The following is a 26,225-nucleotide window of genomic DNA, read 5'->3' as shown; positions in this document are numbered from 1 at the left end:
CAAATGGAAATATCTATATATATATTTCAATGTTCGGCTAGAAATAAATCTTTCTCAAATGCAAAAAATAAATAAAAAATGTATTAATTTTTCTTTAACACTTTAGTCGGTGTATACGAGGAATACTCGATTAAATATCACAAATCTGTGATACAGGATGTGTGCGAATCAATTTATTCATCGGCAGGAATTATTTATCTTTTAAATACTATTATTAAAACATGGAATTATTTTGACATTGTTCTTTTTTCTTCTTATTCTCTTTCACAAAAAGTTTTTTTCCTTTTAGTATTCGGTTTAATTAATTATTTTAATAATGCAATACTAAGTTAATTTTAATCATAGAAATTCCGCAATATCGGAATCTGGTATTGTTGCTACATATGAACTTCACGCTCAAATCACAAGCCCAACCAGCATTGATGTATATATATATATATATATATATATATATATATATATATATATATACATGTATATATATGTATATATATATATATATATATATATATGTATATATATATATATATATATATATATATATATATATATATATATATATATATATATATAAATGAAAATCGTAATGAGTTGGAAAATCAAGAACAGTGAAAAAACTTTCAGCCTCCACCGGGATTCGAACCACGGGCCTCCCGCTATATATATATATATATATATATATATATATATATATATATATATATATATATATATATATATATATATATATATATATATATATATATATATATATATATATATATATATATATATATATATATATATATATATATATATATGTTATCGTCGATAAAGAACTTGGACTATCGTCGATAAAGAACTTTATCGTCGATAAAGAACTTGGAGAGTGAGGGGTGGGCAAGGGGGGGGGGAGGGGTCATGGGGATTTTTGTCCAAAACTCTATAGTCCGTTGATCTCATTTTCGAAAAATTATGACCCTGGCAATACTTGACAAGCTGGTTCTGTTATGTATAATGCCAGCCATAGTAACTTATGTTATATACATGTTATTTTATAATACGAATTCTCCACCGATATTCCGTGTAAATTTACAGACGAAAAATGTCAATAAATACAGAATAACGAACTACTGCTTCACTACTCTTTTTTAGTTACAAAGACATCTGTAATATTATACATGTTTACGTTATGCTTTTAAAACGTTATAAGACTATATATGCCTGCCGTACTATATTGTAATATACCGTATACTATATAGCCTGTACATGTACTGCAACAGGTTGCAACAGTTTCACTCTGTTTGAGTAAAGTACCACAAATGTCAAATTTAGCAAGTTTACACACATCAGATCAACAACTCAAAGTGTATGAAAATATGAAAATCACACTTGGAAACTGTCGCATGAGTATGAGGTAACACACTACACACTAAAGATATGTATGGTTCAAAGACATGGAGAAACTAACTGTTTGTATGACGAAAATATCTTTAAACAAGATTGAAGAAAAAGGTAAGCCGGAATGGGGTTTTACTTATATTGTAAAATAATATTGTCTTTGTGTTTCGTATCAATGCACGTGTCCTATTGAAGTATTACCCGCATTGGTAGCAATCCTAGAGCGATATCATTAAAGGTAAACCACCCACAAATACTGCGTGCATTATTTATTATTTTATTTAGGTATATATGCATAAGTCGAGATATTAATTAATGTTTATAAATGTTTGAAACAGCATAGCATAGGCAGTGACATCATCTGAGCATATGAGATCAAGAAAAATCTCCGTTATGTTTGCGTGTTGTTCAACCAAAGAGAGTGCAATTTTCATGAAGCATTATAATATGTGGTTTGCAAAGCAATATCGGCAGTTATATTATGCAATTAAAGACAAGTACACTATACCAAAAAAAAAATCCTAAGAAATGAAACGACAAAATTTTGTAGACAATTGCGCTAAGTTTGTTAATCCCTTTGGAAAGATTATATGAGGCTTTTAAATAGCAATATATCATATACTGCTAAGTTGGAAGTAAAGTGTAATTTAAGTTATCTGTTTTGATATAGGCCTATATGGTTGCATGGAGTTTCGTTATTCTCCATATATATTCTGTGATATTAAACAATTTGTTTTATATATGAAAAATATATTGAGTGTTAGGACACGATATTTACTGTAGTGCCGGATATTCACATGACGGGGAACGTAGCATATCATTATTTTCCACGTTTCACGCTAATTTTTATTCAATTCCTTTAAAAACATTTGCAAAAATCTTGTTACTAGTTCATACATATAAAACGTTCGTAAGTACTTTCAACATTATTTTCTTTTATTGTGCATCTATTATTTTCATATTTATATATGATTTTAGTTTCGTCAGCGTGGATTCTTTTCCCTTTCTTTTCGCCTCTTATACACTGGTAGTACTGTTATCGTAAAGCCTGAATTTATTCAAATGAAATTAATTTAAATAGATGTTTATTTGTGTAACGGGTACATTATGAGAGCAATTTAAGGATGGGGATAACACTCAAAGCTAAAGTTTGGTTTATGTTGTTTCTGGCTTACTTTAATTTGTGATTTATGTTCTGTTTTTTTTTTACTATCGACTTCATGTTTTATATATAGCCAAATATGGTTGAGTGTACATCTATCTTACATATACAAAATATAAGACGTATAAACAAGATAACAACAACAAAATAACAACATCAACAGCAACAACCATTATTTCATATCCTGCACACTTCTCTTATCGAGTTCGCTTTATAATAAACGCACAATGTAATTATTTTATGGCTCTATGCATTGTTTGAACACATCTCATGCATCAGACATATAACCAGATAGAGCATTAACTGCTATACATATGAGGCTTACTATATTTCATGTAATTAATGAATATCCTATTTTAGATATATATATATTTTAATATATATGCAGCAAGAACATATCAGGTCATTTTGACGAATACCTTGAGCGCATTTAATTATTCCGATCCTTCTTTTCAAACATGACAGTCTGTTTTTTTTTGAAGATGGCTTTCCATTTGTCACTTCTTGACAAATCAGTCCGAGACTTTCATGAAGGGGACACACAAGTTACATAGAGTCCCTACTACAACAATAAGACCTCCTACATCGAGTGTGGACGTCAATTGCCTCTTCGGCTTGGATTCTTTCTTAATAGTTCTAATCCTACTAGTGGTGACACCGACTTTTATCCCGAACCCTTTTCAAGTTTGACCAAGCTTTTCAATCTGCCCGTTAGAGCCCAGTCGTTGGGTAGACACCGTGGCGCTCGAAAGTATAGGGCTTTGTTCACTAGGCTTGGTCTGTCAAAATGGTACATTCCATTCTCATAATGAACAGTAAAAACAAGTCTTTGTTTGGTCAGTTAGCTTGTTTTATTTACTAGTTTCTTGTTTTTCTTCTTATTCTTCTTCTTCTCGTGGAGACGTATATGTACATATAGCTGCTTGGTCGAAGAAAACATGTCATTAACAATCAAGGCTCTGTTTGACCCGATACAAATTTGTTTTTTTCCCACCTTCTTTTTTCTATCAAAGTTTGTTAGGTAAGAAATATATGAAAATACAACTGACCCTAAGAAAATCGATGTCGGTCATTTGCTCAACATTGAGTAGTACTGTATCGATATAAAATACACAATCATAACATGGTAGCAGCCTATAGCATGGTTTAATTATCTCGATATCTCCCAAACGCAAAAAGATATATTCTTGCTTCAAGAAAGTTCTTCAACTTAAGAATCTATATATGATATAATATATAAAGATGAATACTTTTTTTGCTTGAATTCACTTTTTGAAATGAGTCAATGTCAAAAAAACCCATAAAATATTGTATTTTCTTTGTACACAAGTTATGATTTATGACGTGGCATAATATGAGAATGATCAAAATAGTTCAATTCAACTTTATTTTCACTGAAATGGGTGTCGAAGTATTGATCCACTGAGCATCCTTGAATCAAATTGACTCTAACTCCTAACCTGTCAAATAGTTATAGAGCCCAATAGATGTTGCTAAATGAACACTATTCATAAAGGCAGATTGGTGCAAGGTTAATCCCCCACCCTCCACCCCTCTCAGAATATCAATATCAAGAAAACACAAAGTAAAAATATTGATTGTGCTTAGCGCTTTTCCGTCACCTATATATATATATATATATATATATATATATATATATATATATATACCGTAGTTGTTCAGCGCGTACAGACGTTAAAGGGGAGGTGCACCCAAGTCAACAAGGAACATAGTGGGTACTTTGCTCTCCACACCAGGGAGCTGTTATGGAAAAACTACCTGGTACCAACATGGAGTTGTAACACCATGGTACTAACAGTATAAAACTGTGATCCAAGTCAAAGTAAGGTAACGTGAGCTAACACACAGACCAGAAACATATTCTTATTCTTCTGAAACCTTCCAGATCTATGCCTATCATTTCACCATTTTATTCCAGGTTTGGTAGAATAAAGGAATATATTTTATTTTGTAATATTTCCTTCAGATGAATAAGGTAACGTAGCCTATCACCACTATAGGTTATAACCAAATGAAAAAAAAAATAAGAAAAGCGAATGTTACATAAAGTATATCATATCGTTAAGTATAATTAATGCGAAATAACGATAGGACGACAGTGGGAACATCTACCAAACAAGGGAAAAATAAATAAATAGATGAATGAAAATATAAATAAGAAGATTTAAATATTTTAGCTTCGATGGATATATAATTTAACTTCACTGTATTTTCTTCTTATTACCCTTGCCGGTTTTTAGAGACTTATAGGTAGAAACACACTTATCTTACAATATTCATACAAAAATGAGGAGGAATTATATACAAATGCACAGTGCACAAAACACACACAGACACACACAAATTAAAAAATCTTGATATTATCACCAAACGCTGGAAAAATATTTTAGCTATAGAATACGTCAAGAGTTAGAATATCAAGCTATTCTTTGTATACAACCCCTCACCCCCAAGAAAGAAGAAAAAATAGAAGAAAAAAAAAACAAAGAGAGAAAATCGTTTTAGGCTGGTAAAGAATCTTGTGGTTTTTCCTCTTGAAATATTTGTTTCATCAAGATAAGTATCGAACTTGAACGTGTCCAATAACACGATTTCAAGAGTTTCTTTCGACAAAACAGGTCGGCCATTTTGCATATATACATGTCATGAAATTCATCGCCTGTGCCTTTTTGAATAACAAAGGTTTAACATTGTTTTCCCATGAACATGCAATGGTCTTCCCAGACATTTTCCCAGACAAACAGTAATAATGAACATAATAATATAACAATAAACATTAATTATTGACATAATGTTGTGTCAAACCTAATTTCTGGTTTGTGAGGCCCATCACTTGTCTCAGTTACATGTAAATTGGGGAAACGGTCTTATTTTCATCTTTATCATCTGTATCATAGACTCCGCCGTACTTTGCAGGTACACATTACACAGTACAGATCGCTCATTCGAGGAATTGATCTTATTGTCCAGTGTGTCTTAGACTACATAGTCCAGTCACTTTAACCTTCAACCTTCAACCATGACCAAGTGTAGTACCGTATCTATGCAATAAGTCGCAATGACTCGTGCTACTTGATGTAACACCGTCATAATAACATGTTTACATTCTCAGGCTGATCGAGGGGACTCGAGCCAAGAGTGGATCAAGTCTTGGTGGTTTTCGTGGCCAGGGTCTATCTTTGGTGACTTTCTTAAAAAAAACAAAGATGGCCATAATGATGATGATTGTGCTTGCTAGTGACCGACATCCCCTACAAGTGTGCCTCTGCTACAAAAGTATTGTATTAATTTTTGTATACACAATAAAGCAGTAATATTTCTAAAGGGTATTAAGATCAATAACAGATTACGACGTAGCACAATGTGGGCTATAGAAACCGAAGTGCTTGACCAGTTTCGTAATATGCTGCTCCCTTGTTTTTGTTTTTCAAGGGTCACGTTTTGCCGTTAGACTTTCGGTCACAAAGAAAATGGGCGTCTATGGAAATACACCATAAATAAATATAGGTCAGTCAATGTCTGTGTAGGAAAAGTTCGTGAAGTGATAACTGAGGGCGCCCGATAGAAACCTTGTCGATCAATCCACGAGTTGGCTGTTAGCTTATGTGTTGTTTTTTTGGGGGGGGGGGGGCAAAAAGTTTTTGCCAGAATTTTGAAACCTTGCTCGAAGTTTCGAAACTTACTACACGAGCGCATGAAAAGCTGATGCCGATTGGGAGTATGATTTTATTCAAATTGTCATTTGTAAGCAGTGACGTACGTAGACTAGCCTTTGGCACCCAGGCGGATCCTTCTTGTCACCCAGTGCAGGTGGTGCCGTCCGGGGGGGGGGAGGTCTAAGGGTAGGGGTGTCCCTGAAATGTTTGTTTATGTAAGGTGGCTAAGGTATAAGGTGGCTTAGATTTAACTGGCCTAGCTTTAAAGTGGCTTAGATTTAAGGTGGCTTAGATTTAAGGGTGTTTTAAGAGTGTTCCCGCACATTTGGAAATGAGAACTTCCGAAATGTTTATTTGAAAAAGCGCCCTTTAATACCACTGCCATAACAATTGACCTGCCTCATGCATTTTTATTGGCTCTTGTGGTAGATCGCTGGAAATTTGAGCTGAGGAAGTTACTTTTCCATGATCGTTTCCTTAGGCTAGGCTTTGCGAATTGATTACATGAAACACAGGCTAATGTTTCAGACTAATAACCTTGAAAGGTGCAAAAGTGGCTTGTGGCCAAAAAGGAACGGCAGCACGTATGTCTTACCCAAGGAGTGGTTCCATAACAACTCCCAGGTCTTACTAAAGGGCAGATTTTTAAATGTTTTTCTTCCAATAGGTCCGCCTCTGTGTGGTTGCTGTCATTAATGTTAATGGAAATAGATTTTTGTATATTTTGGTATATTATAACATGGGTAGTGTGGACGGCCTTTAAACAATGCTGTCGGGATGTTTGCGTTAGTCCAAATACTTCTGCTGCACTCTTTTCATTGGTTATTTCCGTTGATTGTTTTTTCGGAAGGCCTTGCTTGTGTGTTTTATACTGACTGGTTCTACAACCAAGTTCTATGCTAAGTTACTCGGTACAGCAGCCCCGGGGAATGATTTCACTGAAGCTGTTAATTGTTTGACGGAGGATATCGTTTCAGAGTCGCCATATTCGGTTTGTTCGATAGCGAAGGTGTATCATATTTTACTTTGTAAAAGCGGGTCAGGAGTAGTTTCTCATTATGTAGCTTCCTCATAGAAATTGATAAGGAGCTTCCTGCAGTTACAGTATCCGATTCTGCATTATCGAGGGTCCGCCAATATTCATAATCATAGGCCTAACGAACCAGCCTCAAAGTACTTAGCTACCTGACCGTAAATGGTAGCAAGTACTAGAAGTCACACCTTGCCATAGTGTTAAGAAGTCGTTTTGCCGGAGTCGTGAGTGGCTGTAATATTCTCAAACAACCACTTGGTAAGGTATATCTTGACAAGATCACAATGCAAGAATTCGATGAAAATTTTTACTTTTCGATTGTTATGTAGGCTTTGAGAACTTTAAGTTAGATTGCCGAACAGGCAGCTACTTAGTCTTAATGTTAACACTAAAAAGCAACACGTGCATTAAGTTACATACTATAGGCTGTACAGGATGGGTTCCGCGAATGAATATATCCTTTTAGTTAGTACTACCTCGCCTCACGTTGGGGCGATTGGGCGTAGGATAGTAGTACTATGTTAGTTCTAGATAAGTGAATGTGATGCAGCACTTAAGTATAGCATGGCTACTGGTACATACATCAAGTGCCAGCATTGTTTATGACCTTAGGATTCTTTTTCCCAGACTCCAGAGGCAATATTTTTACCCAGGGATGCAAAGTCTTGAAACTTATTCAGACCAAAAACAAAATACACACACAGTGGTGTTGTGTTCAAGATTATGTTCGTTGATCTCTGTTTTGGATGTTAGACCTAGTAAATAATGAAGTAATAAAGTAAAGAGTGCATTATTATGAACAGTCTCTCTGACCTTGTGGGTCCAGTTGTAATTTTCTGCTGCAACAGTTGCATATTAATAACTCATATACAATGGAAGGTAGTCAATTGAACACTTGCTGTTTTGTGTGACCAACATTGTGTTAAAAGAATTATACATATTATTAAGGGAAAGGGATTGGAACAGACCAGGGTTGGGGTTTCTTGCCCAGTAAGTGGAATTACGTTGAGCAACAATGGGACATAGTGAAACTTTCTAGAGTAAATAGCCTCGGCCTACAGGAGTTGGGCAAAGTTAGATCAGCAAATTTATTAGGGGCTTAGTCTTTCGCCTAGGGCTCAAATTAGATAATACCATAACTGGTTTAAAAGTACAGAATTTTTTTCCCAGTGACTATTGACTAGGCTCTTGTTTTGATTGTTATGTACATGGATTTCTGACTCTCTTCGCAGCCTGCCTCTTTTGAATTTATATAGGTTGTGTAAGGGAGTCCCACAGCACATACTGCCCCAGAGGTAGTGTATCAAGGGAGTCCTAAAGTACATACTGCTTTAGAGGTTGTGTAAGGGAGTCCGACAGTACATACTGCTCTAGACGTTGTGTGTGGCAGTCCAACAGTACATACTGCTATATAGAGGTTGTGTATAAAGGGAGTCCGACAGTACATACTGCTATAGAGGTTGTGTGTGGCAGTCCAACAGTACATACTGCTATATAGAGGTTGTGTATAAAGGGAGTCCGACAGTACATAACTGCTATAGAGGTTGTGTAAGGGAGTCTGACATTACATACTGTCATATAGCTGTTGTGTAAGGGAGTCCGACAGTTCATACTGCTGTAGAGGTTGTGTTAGGGAGTTCGACATTACATACTGCTATATAGATGTTGTGTGAGGAGTTCAGACAGTACATACTGCTGTAGAGGTTGTGTAAGGGAGTCCGGCAATACATACTGCTGTAGAGGTTGTGTAAGGGAGTCCGAAAGTACATGTGTATACTGCTATATAAAGGTCGTGTGAGGAGTTCAGACAGTACATACTGCTATACAGAGGTTGTGTAAGGGAGTCCCACAGTACATACTGCTGTAGAGGTTGTGTAAGGAGGCCCACCTTACACACTGCTATATGGTTGTGTGAGGGAGTCTGACATTACATACTGCTATAGAGGTTGTGTGAGGGAGTCTGACAGTACATACTGCTATATAGAGGTTGTGTAAGGGAGTCCGACAGTACTTACTGCTATGTAGAGGTTGTGTAAGGGAGTCCGACAGTACATACTGTAATAGAGAGGTTGTATGAGGGAATCAGACAGTACATACTGCTCTAGGTTGTGTAAGGGAGTCCAACAGTACATATTGCTATCTAGGTTGTGTTAGGGAGTCCTTACAAAGTCCTTACATGACATTTCAATAAACTATTAATAAATGGATAAACTTGGATCCTTAAATGTAAAATTGTGTTAAATATTTGTTTAGTACGACCTACATTTTACATAATAAAGTATAACATTAACAACATGATAAAAATATAACTGTTGTATTTTTGATTGTACAGAATCTTGATTCATCATCCTGTCCCAAGCTAAAACAAGAATAAAGCTGGACTAAGTGAAAATGGTAAGAACTACAAAACAGAATTTCAATAACAGACGTATAAAAAATATATGATTTAAGAAATGGTATGAAGTTTATTAAGTGGTAGTTCCTTTAGCATGAGCTTGGGCGAGGGAATTAAAAAGCTGTCCAGTTCAGATTGGCATCGACAAATTGGCATTCTTTGTAGTATGGGATGATCGGTATACAAGATGGAGGAATGTTTCATTTAACATGTACAGTAGTTTACTACTGAACTGTACATGTAATATTTGTTTACACATATGTCACTACTATTTATTGTGTATATAGAACATGACTGTTAACATTAAATACTGGATTTTCAAGCCACATCTTCCAACTGTCTCTGATATATTTTTTCCCCCACAAAAATATTGTGTATGTAGGTTAATATGTAGAGATGTACTTCGTGGATCCATGTGATCTTAATAAGGGCCTCTTCATGGAATTTTGTCTGTACTTTAGTTCGTTTAGCTCTGGTAATATGCTCATAAGATATTTTAAATGTTATCACCCATTTACTTATTCTTTTTCAACAGAGAAGAAACTCTAAGTGATTTCGGTGTTATTATAACTCAGTAATATTTTGTTCTAAGATTAAGCCTTCGATGTATATTTTTCATCTGGATGATGGTGTAATATGTTCATAGTTTATTTACAAGGACAATTTCTTTGTAAAGTAAACTAAGTGCTTGTTAATGCTGTGATTAATCTCTCATTTATTATGATACAACATGTCTTTTTCCACAGGCTTTGCTTGGTCCTCAGCTGATCTTTACCATTGCGATGACCACTTTCCTGCAGAAAGTCATTGTTCCTCACCATTCCCTAGCCCTCTGGCTCTTGACGAGAGGGTAAGTAGGTTTCCCAATCCTCGGCCCTCTGTGATCAAACTGTTAGACCATAATCTACCATTAAAATTCAAATGTTATTCCTGAGAGTTAAAGGAATCCATTCAGGCTTTTACAGAAGTTAACAATGTTAGCCATTAGCTATAAGATGCCAGTACTAAAAAAATCTAAGCTAAAATTGAGTACTCAGTGATATTTTCCAGAATTATAACACCAATCAGTCACTGTACAGTGCATTTGAAAGCAGCCACAAAATATTTGCTGATAGCAACAGGAAAGTTTAACATTAGGTAGAGAAATAATACCACTTCCTTGACAGGTACAACTATTTACAGACTTACCATGTGTTTAAGTTCTTAATGGCTACTAGCAGGAAATTGCTCTGTCGTCATCGTGTCTTCTGTTTTAATGATCATAATTAAATATTGTTTGTTTCACTTTTCACAGGAATTTATACTTTTATAGCTACCCGTCTGATAAAGAATTGAAAAAAGCTGCCGGTATCGTACAACATAAAGGCAAAAAGAAACGGAATAGGTCGGTGAAACTGATAAGTTATCTCTTTACTCGGTTTAAGCGTAACGTCTTGTAGCGTCTTGTCTGTGTGTTGCAGGCTTAGACATCTTTTGCCTACGAATACACTAGAGAAGTATGTTGCTAGTTTGATGAAAGAATAGTGGTACGACAGATGTCTGAAACCCTGAGGAAGTCTATACACACATTTCAAAATGAGTATCATTAATTAGCCCGGGCTAATTTGACAAAGAAGTGCTGTGAGAGCAAAGTTAGGGCATTTTAGTCAAGTGGTTAAGGCAGTGGACTTGTGATCTAAGGCTTGCAGGTTCGAGCTCTGTTGTGGTCAAGTGGTTAAGGCAGTGGACTTGTGATCTAAGGCTTGCAGGTTCGAGCCCTGTTGTGGTCAAGTGGTTAAGGCAGTGGACTTGTGATCTAAGGCTTGCAGGTTCGAGCCCTGTGGTTAAGGCAGTGGACTTTGTGATCTAAGGCTTGAAGGTTCGAGCCCTGTTGTGGTCAAGTGGTTAAGGCAGTGGACTTGTGATCTAAGGCTTGCAGGTTCGAGCCCAGTTGTGGTCAAGTGGTTAAGGCAGTGGACTTGTGATGTAAGGCTTTCAGGTTGGAGTCTTGACCAGATCATTATGTAATAAATGTTATAAATGGGGACATGTGAGATATACTGTACTGTAAGTTGGTCGCTGTTTATCTGCTGCCATGTGGAGGGATTGTCTCTATGTTTGACAGGTTATCATTGACCAGGGTAATATTGTGATGCCCCTTGAGCACCGTTGTCGGTGGTTATGTCTGCGCTTCATAAATCCTCAATATTATCATTATTATTATTAAAGAAGAACATGTCTAGCGTAGCCCCCTACTTTGTATAGAAGAATTGGTTATTGTCACTATTAAATTGCTCAGATTTTTTTTTTTTTTTTTTTGGCAAGGAGATGTCTTTTGAAGTGTTTGGAAGAAAACGTCTGAACATGAAGCAGCACATCTGCAATTTGTCATTACATTAACTTACATTAAATAGTTTTTGGTTTAACCCTTTGTTTTAAATGGCATAGCTTTGGAAAGGCAATGATATCCTGTTCTATTTTGTGGAAAGCCTTATCTATTTCTTATTACAGATATTAACCCTTAAAGTTCATATTTGTGCAAGAATAATTCATCAGGTGTGCAGTGTCTTGTTTTGGTCATACTGACTGTAGTCGTCTTTTATTAATATTGGAATCCTGAAAAGTAAATCGATGGTCTTCAAGATTTTGAATGAAAGACCTGAGATCACACAGTCAAGATGGTGAATTCACTCTGTGTCCTGCTTTAAACAAATTTAGTTATCCCTTTGGGGCCAACCTGAACTGCTTCCCTCTATAAAGGACAATCTTTGTGAATGTGCGCTTTTGAAATAAAAATTGTATTCACTCTCGCAGTATAAATTCATTTCAACTAGGGAAACTGCATCAAACTCTTTATCTGGCAATACCCCTCATCTTTGGTGTTTCCTTCTGCTTTGTGTCGATACGACAGACTGGAAGCTCTCAAGATACAGCTTGGCTTAGAGGATCCCTTCACCGTGCCGAAGAACATCAACCTGGAACTGACGTTCGAGCCTGTCCGACTCACTCACATGATGGTGGTGGAGTACCTGTCCGAATTCAGGTGGCTGGTGGACTTCTCCTGCATGGCTCTGGTGGTCTACTCCGTCACGGAGGTCTACTACGCCGTGGTCGATGTCGGAACTGAGCTGAATCTTAGCCTCATCTGGCTTATCATGATGTCAGGCTTTGTCTTGTATCCTTGCAGGGAACAGTTAGTTGAGTTAAATTGAGGATATTATGAGATTCTCTCCATAGGACATTCAGAGGTGATGGTAATCTGTTTTTTATGACAAAAAAACAAAATCACTTTAAACTGGTTAAATTAATAGGGACTTAATGTTTGGCAGTGATTTGATGTATATTTGGCAGCACAATCTATTCTTACTAAAATCCCCAAACATAACAATTAATTCATTGACTGTACTATGTAGTTACGTTTTAGTGTCTGGTGATGGTGGTCCAGTCCTTCAAGGATGATTTTTTCATCATTATAATTACTTTTAACCGTCACCCACCAAGGAAGGGTTAACGCATTTTGGTTTTTGTCGTCAAACTTTCAGCTCAACACGGTGCAGTTTAGTAACCATATTAATGAATGCTAACATAGCAGTCCTAACTTTACCGAAAATCGCTATCGACAGATACGTTTATTTCACATTGACGCAGTTTCAACTCTCTTCAATTGTACAGTATGTATGTATTTTTTTTGGTATGTATTTTTAGATCCTCCCGCAAGCAAGAACTCGCGAAGAAGCCATCATTGGCTTATCAAGGCCGCAAGCTGACCGAAGTCAGTCTCTTAGATTCATATTTAACGTCCATGATTATGAATTTAGTCAATTGTCAACAACTCTGTAACTGGACAACATACATTAATCTTTGAGTGACTCGAACTCGAAACCTTATGATTGAAAGGCACCGGCGTTAACCACTGAGCTAACACTCCTTCACAAATGGTTTAAACATTCCTTGACAGATCTTAATCAGGCACACCCTCTTCCACCTGACAGCTCTTTACTTTAAGACTGATGATTCAGGTGAAAGGTCTGTCTGTGTGACTTTTAGTTTCTTCTTTCTGGTGATTGCCATGGCAACCCTGGTAGTAGATGAAGATATCCTGGAATTTGGTTTGGAAGATGGTAAGTATCTTTTTTGTCTTTGTCGTTGTCGTAATCATCTGTTCGTTTCAAAAGAGAGAAATAAGTCTCAGGTATTATAACCATTTAGCAAGAGATGGGTTGGAAGCTTTAGTTTTTAAGAGATTGTGGGTTTGTGTTAAAGTAAAGGCAACATTTTATGGAGGGAAGATGCATCATTTTGTAGCAGTCCTCTCCCTGCAAATATAACCACGGCTGAGAGAGTTCTGTGCTTAGGAGGGTGAAATTGGGGGTGAGAGGGGGGGGGGGGGAAAGGAGGAGAATACATTTATAGTGATTCTAGTCTTTGACTCTTCACAGGTTAGCACTGGTAATGATGGCTCAACAGTCATCTGGGATTACTGAAGATCAGTGATCCCAAATGAGTTTGGGATCACTGAAGATCAGTGATCCCAAATGAGTTTGGGATCACTGAAGATCAGTCATCCCAAATGAGTTTGGGATCACTGAAGATCAGTCATCCCAAATGAGTTTAGGATTACTGAAGATCAGTCATCCCAAATGAGTTTGGGATCACTGAAGATCAGTCATCCCAAATGAGTTTAGGATCACTGAAGATCAGTCATCCCAAATGAGTTTGGGATCACTGAAGATCAGTCATCCCAAATGAGTTTAGGATCACTGAAGATCAGTCATCCCAAATGAGTTTAGGATTACTGAAGATCCGTCATCCCAAATGAGTTTGGGATCACTGAAGATCAGTCATCCCAAATTAGTTTGGGATGTCTGAAGATCATTCATCCCAAATGAGTTTGGGATCACTGAAGATCAGTCATCCCAAATGAGTTTAGGATTACTGAAGATCATTCATCCCAAATGAGTTTGGGATCACTGAAGATCAGTCATCCCAGATGAGTTTAGGATTACTGAAGATCCGTCATCCCAAATGAGTTTGGGATCACTGAAGATCCGTCATCCCACATGAGTTTGGGATCACTGAAGATCAGTCATCCCAAATGAGTTTAGGATTACTGAAGATCCGTCATCCCAAATGAGTTTAGGATTACTGAAGATCCGTCATCCCAAATGAGTTTAGGATTACTGAAGATCCGTCATCCCAAATGAGTTTGGGATCACTGAAGATCAGTCATCCCAAATTAGTTTGGGATGTCTGAAGATCATTCATCCCAAATGAGTTTGGGATCACTGAAGATCCGTCATCCCAAATGAGTTTAGGATTACTGAAGATCAGTCATCCCAAATGAGTTTGGGATCACTGAAGATCAGTCATCCCAGATGAGTTTCGGATTACTGAAGATCCGTCATCCCAAATGAGTTTGGGATCACTGAAGATCCGTCATCCCACATGAGTTTAGGATCACTGAAGATCAGTCATCCCAAATGAGTTTAGGATTACTGAAGATCCGTCATCCCAAATGAGTTTGGGATCACTGAAGATCAGTCATCCCAAATGAGTTTAGGATTACTGAAGATCCGTCATCCCAAATGAGTTTGGGATCACTGAAGATCCGTCATCCCACATGAGTTTGGGATCACTGAAGATCAGTCATCCCAAATGAGTTTAGGGTTACTGAAGATCCGTCATCCCAAATGAGTTTAGGATCACTGAAGATCAGTCATCCCAAATGAGTTTAGGATCACTGAAGATCAGTCATCCCAAATGAGTTTGGGATCACTGAAGATCAGTCATCCCAAATGAGTTTGGGATCACTGAAGATCAGTCATCCCAAATGAGTTTAGGATTACTGAAGATCAGTCATCCCAAATGAGTTTAGGATTACTGAAGATCCGTCATCCCAAATGAGTTTAGGATCACTGAAGATCAGTCATCCCAAATTAGTTTGGGATGTCTGAAGATCATTCATCCCAAATGAGTTTGGGATCACTGAAGATCAGTCATCCCAAATGAGTTTAGGATTACTGAAGATCATTCATCCCAAATGAGTTTGGGATCACTGAAGATCAGTCATCCCAGATGAGTTTAGGATTACTGAAGATCAGTCATCCCAAATGAGTTTGGGATCACTGAAGATCCGTCATCCCACATGAGTTTGGGATCACTGAAGATCAGTCATCCCAAATGAGTTTAGGATTACTGAAGATCCGTCATCCCAAATGAGTTTGGGATTACTGAAGATCAGTCATCCCAAATGAGTTTGGGATCACTGAAGATCAGTCATCCCAAATGAGTTTGGGATCACTGAAGATCCGTCATCCCAAATGAGTTTGGGATGTCTGAAGATCATTCATCCCAAATGAGTTTGGGATCACTGAAGATCAGTCATCCCAAATGAGTTTAGGATTACTGAAGATCATTCATCCCAAATGAGTTTGGGATCACTGAAGATCAGTCATCCCAGATGAGTTTGGGATCACTGAAGATCAGTCATCCCAAATGAGTTTAGGATTACTGAAGATCCGTCATCCCAAATGAGTTTGGGATCACTGAAGATCAGTCATCCCAAATGAGTTTGGGATTACTGAAGATCCGTCATCCCAAATGAGTTTGGGATCACTGAAGATCCGTCATCCCAAATGAGTTTGGGATCACTGCAGATCAGTCATCCCAAATGAGTTTAGGATTACTGAAGATCAGTCATCCGAAATAAGTTTGGGATCACTGATGATCAGTCATCCCAAATGAGTTTGGGATCACTGAAGATCAGTCTTCCCAAATGAGTTTAGGATTACTGAAGATCAGTCATCCCAAATGAGTTTGGGATCACTGAATGCTATTAACCAACTGAACCAAAATTTTACTCGTCACTTGTGTTTCAGCTCACGACGAGTTCATGAATGGTGCTACAGCTTTCTTGAAGGAGAGGGTGCCGGATTCAGACGGGCCCATGTCTCTGCTGACATTTAAAGTCTTTCTTACATTGATTGCTACGGCGATAGGAGGCATCTTGACCTTCCCTGGGTTGAGATATGCCAAGATGTATATCGATGCCCAGAGGCATTACAGCGGACAGAGATTTGTGATGTAAGTATGTCAATGTATTAATTAATTGAAGCTACATTCAGGGTCCCTCCTTAGTCTTTAAATGCTAAAATTAAATTGGGAGGAGCCATATGACACAAGATTCAATATCTTCCTCCAATATTGCACTCAGATGATATATTTGATCTTTGAGGAGCTCCATTTCTTTGATGAATGGCTTTTCCATGTCAATAACTATCACAGGACTTGACCTTGAAAGCACTTTTTAAGTAACTTTGATGTTGCTCCACTTTTCAAAATGACCCTCCTGTCATCAAACCTGGAGAAGGTTAACCCCCTTAGCAACAATGTCAAGTTATCTTGAATTCTTGTCTGATGTTCTGGTTCTTGACTAAGAGAGCATTAGCCCCCAGTTGCTCCTTTAATCAGGTGATCGCATATACAATTATTATAAGGCAAGGAATCACAAAGCTCCACTTTTCAAAAGCTCCAGTTTTCAAAATGACCCTCCTGTCATCAAACCTGGAGAAGGTTAACCCCCTTAGCAACAATGTCAAGTTATCTTGAATTCTTGTCTGATGTTCTGGTTCTTGACTAAGAGAGCATTAGCCCCCAGTTGCTCCTTTAATCAGGTGATCGCATATACAATTATTATAAGGCAAGGAATCACAAAGCTCCACTTTTCAAAAGCTCCAGTTTTCAAAATGACCCTCCTGTCATCAAACCTGGAGAAGGTTAACCCCCTTAGCAACAATGTCAAGTTATCTTGAATTCTTGTCTGATGTTCTGGTTCTTGACTAAGAGAGCATTAGCCCCCAGTTGCTCCTTTAATCAGGTGATCGCATATACAATTATTATAAGGCAAGGAATCACAAAGCTCCACTTTTCAAAAGCTCCAGTTTTCAAAATGACCCTCCTGTCATCAAACCTGGAGAAGGTTAACCCCCTTAGCAACAATGTCAAGTTATCTTGAATTCTTGTCTGATGTTCTGGTTCTTGACTAAGAGAGCATTAGCCCCCAGTTGCTCCTTTAATCAGGTGATCGCATATACAATTATTATAAGGCAAGGAATCACAAAGCCGCCTGGTTTTCAATCTCCAATTCCCAGTATTTATTAGGTATGTATATGTATTTATCGGTATAAGAAGAGAAGAAGAAATACTCAATTCAGAATCAATTTTCGCATTATGTAAATAATTCCTTTGTATCATTCAGATGACATACCTACGCTGTTATTGCAACTCTTAATATAATCGGTGTACCATAAAAAAAAAGAAAAAAAGGGTATAACAAGAACAATCAAGCTACTCAAATAAATTTTGGTTCAATTAGTAACAAAAGATAATTAATAAAGAAAAATGTGAGTGACAGCAAAGAGTTCATAAACTGTCTCCTTGGTTCTCCAGCAAAGTTTGAGTCATTGGAGTAATTTCATATTACCAATCAAGGAGAACACATCACATCTGAGGGCCTAACTTATCTGCTTATGAAGAAACGAATGTTCGTCAGTAAAATTCATATATATGAATAAAACAAAATTGTGAAGAGATCACTGTCTAGTATCTGTCAAACGTTACAGAATCGACAAGAATTGACTGACTTTTGTTGTGAGCATTAATTGTTGGAACTTTACTTGTAACGACTATTTAATATTAATTTTTTTGTTATTTGTTAATCTTTTTTTTTTTAACAGACTTTGCCTCCATGTGAGCTTCCTCTTTCCTCTCTTCATATCTCTAATGTGGGTCAAGCCAGTGGCAAGGGCATACTTCAAAAGTCCAAGCATCGGCGAGAGTTACGACGGTGTCAGCCAACCTCTGTGAGTATTTCCGTTTGCCTCTCATGTTTACGTACTTGTTGACAAATGAAGGCAATTTTCAGGTTTTCTTAAATTCATTCAAATTATGTTTGAATGAAAAGTTGCCATAGAAGTGACATCCATTGTCATGAAATTACTGCCCCCCAACGCAACCCTCTCCCCCCCAAAACGAAAATAACAAGAAATTAACATGAAAAACTACTAGTTATAATATTCTTAGAAGGATTCTCTCCAGATAATTTCTAAAGGGAACGAAACACTCGACATGACATTTGTAAACGTTGAACCGATCTTTTCTGGTTTGATAATATTCTCCACTCCTGGCTGAGCTCTGACAAGTGTGATGGTTTTGGTCGTGTTTTTATTTAAAGTATCAGAAATCTACTCAAACGACCTGGAATATTGCAACTTTAAAATGTTGTTAATCATATGTAACACTGCATGGTGCTTGGATGCTTCATTAAACATTCCAATACAACAGAAACTAACCGATCTCTAAAAATTACACTACGGTTTTGGTACCGTTGTTCCGTTTAGTAATAATCACATAATCATGACCAGGTTCCTCTTTTGTTTACCAAAATCTTGACCCATTCGCTGAGAACGATCAAATCGAAAATTAAGACGGTTATATATCGGGTGTCCTGAGTTTGTCAACACAGAGGTCAGTTGAAAATTTTTTAAACTGGACAAATGAAACCAGCAACTTGCTTAATCATTATTCATATTATTGAAGAGTGAACACTCAGTGTGTACAGTCACAGATTGGACTACCAGTAAAGAACTAAAGTATTGGTTCGATAAGTCCTTGCATTAGTTGGTTTTGATACAGAAACATTTGAGATAGACTGACTTTAGACAATGGTAGTAGGCAGAGTGACTTTGTAAATTATGTATCCTTGCAGCATTAAGCCTACCCTGTACAGTTAGGGAAGGGGAAAGGGAAGGTCACGATATTTTTTTTCCTTGAATGTTTTTACTCGCTCTGTACAAATACGGTGATTGTTTTTGTAATTTTTTTCAGTTGCTCAATCCTGGCAAAATGACTAATCTTTTGGAGGAACATTGTGATGATCATCGTTTGATTATTTTCCACACAATAGTCACAAGATAGAGATTGTCTAGACTGTCCAGATTGAATGCCTAATGAGGCTTAAAAAAGAATGAATTATGTTTCATATCACATTCCAAAATCCCCACTACAATGAAGCTCTTTCATTCTTAATAATTTGTGTTTGAATAATCGCTGGCTTGGGGATGAAAACAAAAATTGTCTGGGTGACAAATGACTGCAGCTGAGTGGAACCTTTCAATTGTCTGTGACAGCATATTGATACCTCATTTTGATCAATTGTTGTAAAATAAATAATAAAAGTTAAAGAGAAACAGAAAAAATACATTTGAACTTTTATGAAAATTGCTGCAAAGCAGAAGTGAAATTTGTGATTTGTTACTGTTACCTCTGCTGGTTGCTATGCAACGTACAAATGTGTACTTTTTAGCATACAAGTACTTCTCAAATTTTATATCAAGATAATATTAGCATATATGCCTCACATGAATGTAATGTTGGATAATTACATTAATATTCATATTGTAGCCCCCCAATGTGATTGTAACTAGCCAAGCGACTGTGGGTTCGATAGGGCCGCTGTCATCCACCCTATGTCAGAATGAATGTGGGGCAACTACAAGTTAACACAACCTGAACCAATAAAACACGAACAAATAAATTGAACTTTTGTGCTACTAATACATTTAATACAAAACCGATGCCCAACTTGGGCAGGTGTCTATAAAACCAAATTAAATAATAGGGCATTGCAGTGACCTCCAATAATAATGTAGCAAGGTGATAAATTAAGACCAATATTTAATTAATAACAATACAAATCCACATAAATCCCAGCTTATAATTTACCTAAATAATAATGAGACGTACCTGCGAAGTCCGTGGCCAAACGTATAATTACGAGTCCTAAATCTACAATACGTAGGCGTTGCCTCGGGGAAAATTCAACCCGAATCAAAGCCACCCCGCCCAATTAATACCAGAATAACCCAGCAGGGTGCGGCGATAATATCGTCCGACGCAAACAGCGTGTTCCCAACCTTTTAATGAGTTTAGATGTGATACTTAAAGGGATTCAGACAAACGGGGAAAGACGCCCACAATATTATAAGAAAGAGGACTCGGACTTGCCTAAACTAAAAAAGAACATTTAACTTACTTAACGAACTGGCCAATGGACCTCCTAGGCAGCAGCAAACACCAAAAACAGAACAAACTCTTGGAAACCAAAATGTGCAAGTGCCCTAACTTAACACAAATACTAATTCGAAACCTTGGATCTTCATGTGGCTCGAACATTCCACATAGCTACGAAGGAACCAGACTATTGTCACGGGAGCTGGACAGCTGAAAGGGAGACGGAAAACAAATGGTATAAATTAGCATGGGAAACTACAACAACAATTCACTTTACATATGAAAGATATTAGATAAAACAGACCCCCAGAGAACAATAAAACAATACACACAAACAGGACAACTACTCCAGCAGTGATGCCACCTATGTGTGGAGGCGTTTACGTGACGCTCCTCCGGGCGTCACACCACCCCCACCCTAATGAGTAGGACTCGCCCTCGAGTCTACAACAGGAAATTCCAAAAGTTAGGTAGTTCCCAATGAAATGCCCCAAACACACAACACCTGTGCCATAATATTAATAATAATAATAATACGACTTATAATGCGCACACACCACTCAAAGAATGTTCATGGCGCAATTAACAATTAGAAATGATACAAATAATACATAATAATACAAAACAATGACAGAAGAAAAACTTAATGGTTCAAGATTATATAAAAGCTTTTGTCAATAAGTGGGATTTGATGCTCTTCTTAAAGTTAGAGAGAGTAGCTGCTTGTCTGATTTTTAAGGGGAGTTGGTTCCATAAGCGAGGGGCAGAAACAATAAATGACCTACCCCCTATGTTTGGACTATGTTTGGACCTAATAAAATAGGACCTAATAAGTCCTATGTTTGGACTTAATACAAATTGAGAGCTGGATCTTAGATTACGAGAGGGGACATAAATATGTAATAAGTCAGAAATATACATTGGACCATGTTCTTTAAGTGATTTATAAACAATAAGGAGAATTTTATACATAATACGATATTTTACAGGTAGCCAGTGCAGGTTTTTTAAGACAGGGTGGATATGACAATGCTTAGGAGAATGAGTTACAATACGCGCAGCTGAGTTCTGGATTAATTGGAGTCTGTTCTTAACTTCTTGTGGAAGACTGAGAAGTAAGGAATTGCCCATATCCAACCTTGAAGTGATAAAAGAATGTACAATTTGTTCAGTTGCCTCATCATTTAAATATTTTCATAATTTGTAGATGCCCCTGAGATGAAATGCAGCAGAACTTGTTATTTTGGAAATGTGGCGTTTCATAGACATATTGGAATAAAAAATTACACCAAGATTACGCGCATGAGTGGAAGGGCAAACCTGAACATTACCAATTGATATGCATGGAATATTAATTTTAGCAAGCTGATGACAAGAACCAAAAAGCAAAAACTCAGTTTTTCCTTCATTAAAACAATCCCAACCAAATGTATGTTTTATGCCAAACACCCGCAGAACAATGAACCTGCGCACAATCCACAGTTCTGCATCCAAATCGGTTACTAATGATTAACAAGCAATTACATTTCCTTTAAATACTAGTATGGTGATCAGTCACGCTAATATTGTACATAATCACTTAACCAAACCGGAGGTCGACGTCTTCGTCCTGTAGGTCCTATATCACCCAGCGAGGTCGCCTCCTCACAATCATTTTCATAATGTTGATCGCTCCAAGCCTCTACTTCACTCGATATATCTCTGTCACTACTCTCCCCTTCAGCCCTATCCCCAGTTATGCAGTATTTTCCTCGCGAAACAGCTCATGCACCCCGGAACTCGTGCATAATGCATCCGGCTCAAGATACTGCTTCAGCCTGCAGTCGATGTGAACTACTTTCCGCCTCCCTGTATTTGAGTTTTTTACCCGGTATAAAGAGTCTTTTAATTTATTAACAACCACGTGAGGACCATCCCATCTCAGCTGTAGTTTTGGAGATCTCCCTTTGGTCTTATAGTTACTTGCCATCCATACCTTATCACCCATCTTAAGTGGTGTTGTCTTTGAACAAATATGTGCATCATAGTTCTTTTTCTGCCAAGCTTGTGGCAGTGAGGTTCTTTCTCGAACAACCCGATATGCTTTATTGCAGCGGTCCTTGAAATTAGCCACATACTCCTGGACGTTCGTGTCTGGGTTCGATTCTGCTTCTGGGGATCCAATCATAAGTTTGATGGGTAGCGTTGTTTCCCGTCCCAGCATCTGGAAGTTTGGCATAAATCTAGTGGTTTCCTGCAAACTTGAACGATAAGCCATTAATAATATGGGGATATGCACATCCCAATCTCTTTGATTCTCATGCACATATACGCTTATCATCTGTTCCAACGTCCTGTTGAATCTCTCTACTAACCCATCAGCCTGAAGTCGATATGCAGTCGTTCTAGTTTTATGAATTCCTAGACATTTACATAATTCACCAAATAATTCAGATTCAAAATTTGAACCTCAGAATGTTTGATCTGTGGTACCCCAAATCTAGCAATAAAATTAGTAACCAATTCTGGGGCCACAGTTTTGGCCTCTTGATTAAGAATGGGATAAGCCTCCGTCCACTTAGTAAAGAAGTCGGCAACTACTAATATATACCTTCTGCCGTTGTAAGTCTCAGGTAAAGGACCTAGAACATCAATTGCTACACGTTGCATTGGCTCTCCCGCCTTCACTATTTCCTTAGGGGCTTTACTACCAGGAGTAGGGGCCAGTTGGGCCTTACTACAACATCCCACCCAACTGTTTCGGCAGTTACGAGATTACACCTAAGGGGACCATTACCAACTACCTCTGTGGTAAGCTCGTTCTTCAAAGTAGGGGAACTAAATTCTACTCTAGATAATGTACCGGCATTACCATGTACTCTACCAGGCCTTGTCTCTATCTCAAATTCAAAAGTATTTAATACTTCGATCCACCTGGCCACTTGACCCTGAGGGGATTTGAAGTTATAGAGCCATCTTAATGACCCGTGGTCTGTCCTAAGGTGAAAGTTGTTACCATAAAGATAGGGACGAAAGTATTTTACAAACGTAACAACCGCAAGGAGCTCTTTCCTAGTTACATCATACTTCGTTTCGCTGTTACTCAATGTCCTTCTAGCATATGCTACAGGGTGCTCCTCGCCATTAATCTTTTGCGAGAGAACAGCTCCCACCGCTCGGTCACTCGCATCAATGTCTAGTATGAACAATCAAAATTTCATAAATTATGCAATCATTCAAACGTAATTTGACTTTTTGACTGTTTTGCTGTTTGTTTTATTCCTAAATATAGAATGACAGATGAGACCTTTGACCTCATCAGGTTAAGCCTCATTCCAGTATTTTGTATACTACGGTTCTGTCTAACGACTGTCCACCTGCAGTCTCATCTCAACATGGCCAAAGAGAGATTTGATAACATGAAGACCGAGGCCGGCCGAATAAGTAGCGTAGACCTTCAAAAAATGGTAGGTTACTTTCGTCTATCAAGAATTTCCCGGTAACTTAGCAGAATAAATCCGTTTAAGGTAATTACTCATCTGTACCCAGTATCATATATATGTAAATTAGGCAAGAGCTATGTTACATCAGCTGAGAAATTGTAGCATGTGCTAAATTGTGCTAAATTTTGATGTTTGATTCATAAATTTTCACCACTCTAGCCACTGCCAAAAGTTGATTTTCTTGCTTGGAACAGATGCGTGCTTCAAATAATGACTTTCTCCAAGATGTGGAACGTCTGTTGTTGTACTGCTTGAAGATATAACTACTGCAAGAGTTTGAGATGTTCACTGGTACTTCTTTGGTATGGACATTGAATGTAGAACATAAAATATGCAGTTAAGAGATCAAGGGGTAGAAGTGTTCAATTATATCTAAAATTGTCTACATCACTTAGATGAAGAAACACATCTAACTATTTGGGTTTTTTTCATGGATATGAGAATTTCAGAACTTTGGTGAAAATTTTATAAATCTATCTAGCCAATGTTGGGGCATTATGGTGGCAATCTCAGCGAATAGTTATTCGGTATCGCATTGCTAAATGCTGAGCCAAATGGGCAGACTGCTATACAATTGCAAAGATGTAAAGCAGTTTTTGTACAGAGGAAACTGTGTATTTTATAAGAGACAAATTCCAAAGCCTTAAAGGCATTGAAGTCTCGCCCCAAACCTTGTGCGGCCATCTGTAAAAGTTAACTTTCCGTTGCTTGCAAGTGACGTTTTGTTCGTGTCGCTACAAAATGCAGACAGTACAGTGATGAAACGTGATACCTTGTTATCTTTAGCTGGACTTGAGATGTCCATCGCTGTATTGTTTGCACACTGTGCTGTGGGTATTGACCGCAGCTGTATGTACTGACTGTACTGTGTCTAATTACCGATGGTAGCAAGCTGTGTGTGTATTTTCTGGGATCGATGGTGGTATCTAACACTTCTGTTACACCTCATTCGAAACTAGGTCAGATTACCGGCATTAGACATTTCTTTTTGCGCGAGTCTTCACACCCTTTATAAACTTTTATGCAAAATTTGTAACAATAAATTTTTTCCTACAACTTAAACCAAACATTTCGCTGTTTTGAGTATCTTATGAAGTCAATTCATCTTTCAATCTATAATATCCTACAGATAAAAATTTACCAAAAAAAAAGAAACACTTGTGTCAAAAAAGGTCGCAATCTATTTGCTTGCTAGGATAATACAAAAGCATAGCTAAAGGAAATGTTACCTTATTACTATACTAATTAGACTAATGCAAAACGTGACATATTTATTTAGCTTGGGTTGGGTTTTTTACGATCAAATGTGACACCTCAACAACTTTGTTTTCTGATTAGATAATTTTAAATATTCTACTATGTGTGTGTGGTAGCACTGCGGTATACAGCTACCCCTCTTCTTCTCTATTTAGTTTGCTGACAACGTAAGTTTGGTTTAGTTTTAGGTTCTTCATGTAATCAAGTTCCCATGTTGGGTGGCACTGGAGGGTTATATCTAGGACTATTTTGAGCCGGGGGTAAGGGAGAGGGGGGGGGGCATGGTTGGGCACCTAATCTGTGGAGATGGATGTTATTAGTTGTGTGCGTGGTATAGTAAAATTTATACTTTGGTACCTTATATTCAAAGGTTTTAGATGTGATAGAATAAAAGAAACTGGATAAAACCAGTGGAAGATCTATCATGGTAACTCTTGTTCATTCCATTCTGGTTTCCATTTGGCCACCTTTTTGCAACAAACAAACTGCCAGGTGGCAGGTTCTTCATTGAGTCATAGGGTGGGTAACAAAATAAAAGTATCGGGAAGGCTCCCTCTGATTCTGCAAACCGTGACTACAACCCTACTGTACAGATCAAATTCTCTTATTATTTTCCAACAACATAACTTTCTTTTCTTTCTAGATAATTCGAGTATTCTGCTACCTGTGTGTGGTGGCACTGCAGTATACAGCTCCCCTCCTTCTTCTGCTAAGTACTTGTTGCCTGCTTAAAACAAGTAGTAAGTCATTCTGATCTTTCTCTTTGTCAAACGACAATTCACTTATTATT

The 26,225-nt window shown here is 37.5% G+C and overlaps 1 protein-coding gene across 4 annotated transcripts in view; it reads left to right on the top strand.

Moving 5' to 3' along the window:
- The first annotated feature begins 6,889 nt into the window (after positions 1-6,889).
- Positions 6,890-26,225, top strand: part of LOC139966719 (transmembrane protein 161B-like) — a 25,806-nt gene continuing 6,470 nt past the window's right edge. The window contains exons 1-10 of one of the 4 annotated variants that reach the window (XM_071970027.1): positions 6,890-7,210; positions 9,585-9,646; positions 10,394-10,497; positions 10,942-11,031; positions 12,538-12,801; positions 13,596-13,747; positions 16,505-16,709; positions 18,362-18,487; positions 23,968-24,142; positions 26,079-26,175. In XM_071970027.1, coding sequence (XP_071826128.1) covers positions 9,644-9,646; positions 10,394-10,497; positions 10,942-11,031; positions 12,538-12,801; positions 13,596-13,747; positions 16,505-16,709; positions 18,362-18,487; positions 23,968-24,142; positions 26,079-26,175 — 1,216 coding nt within the window. In that variant the 5' untranslated portion in view covers positions 6,890-7,210; positions 9,585-9,643. Of the gene's footprint in view, positions 7,516-9,584; positions 9,647-10,393; positions 10,498-10,941; positions 11,032-12,537; positions 12,802-13,595; positions 13,748-16,504; positions 16,710-18,361; positions 18,488-23,967; positions 24,143-26,078; positions 26,176-26,225 lie in introns of all 4 variants that reach the window. The other 3 variants (XM_071970026.1, XM_071970024.1, XM_071970025.1) reach the window with 3 other exon arrangements.

Source organism: Apostichopus japonicus, chromosome 4 (assembly GCF_037975245.1).
Source record: "Apostichopus japonicus isolate 1M-3 chromosome 4, ASM3797524v1, whole genome shotgun sequence".
NCBI classification, from domain to species: domain Eukaryota; kingdom Metazoa; phylum Echinodermata; class Holothuroidea; order Aspidochirotida; family Stichopodidae; genus Apostichopus; species Apostichopus japonicus.
This window is presented reverse-complemented; position numbering and strand designations above follow the sequence as displayed.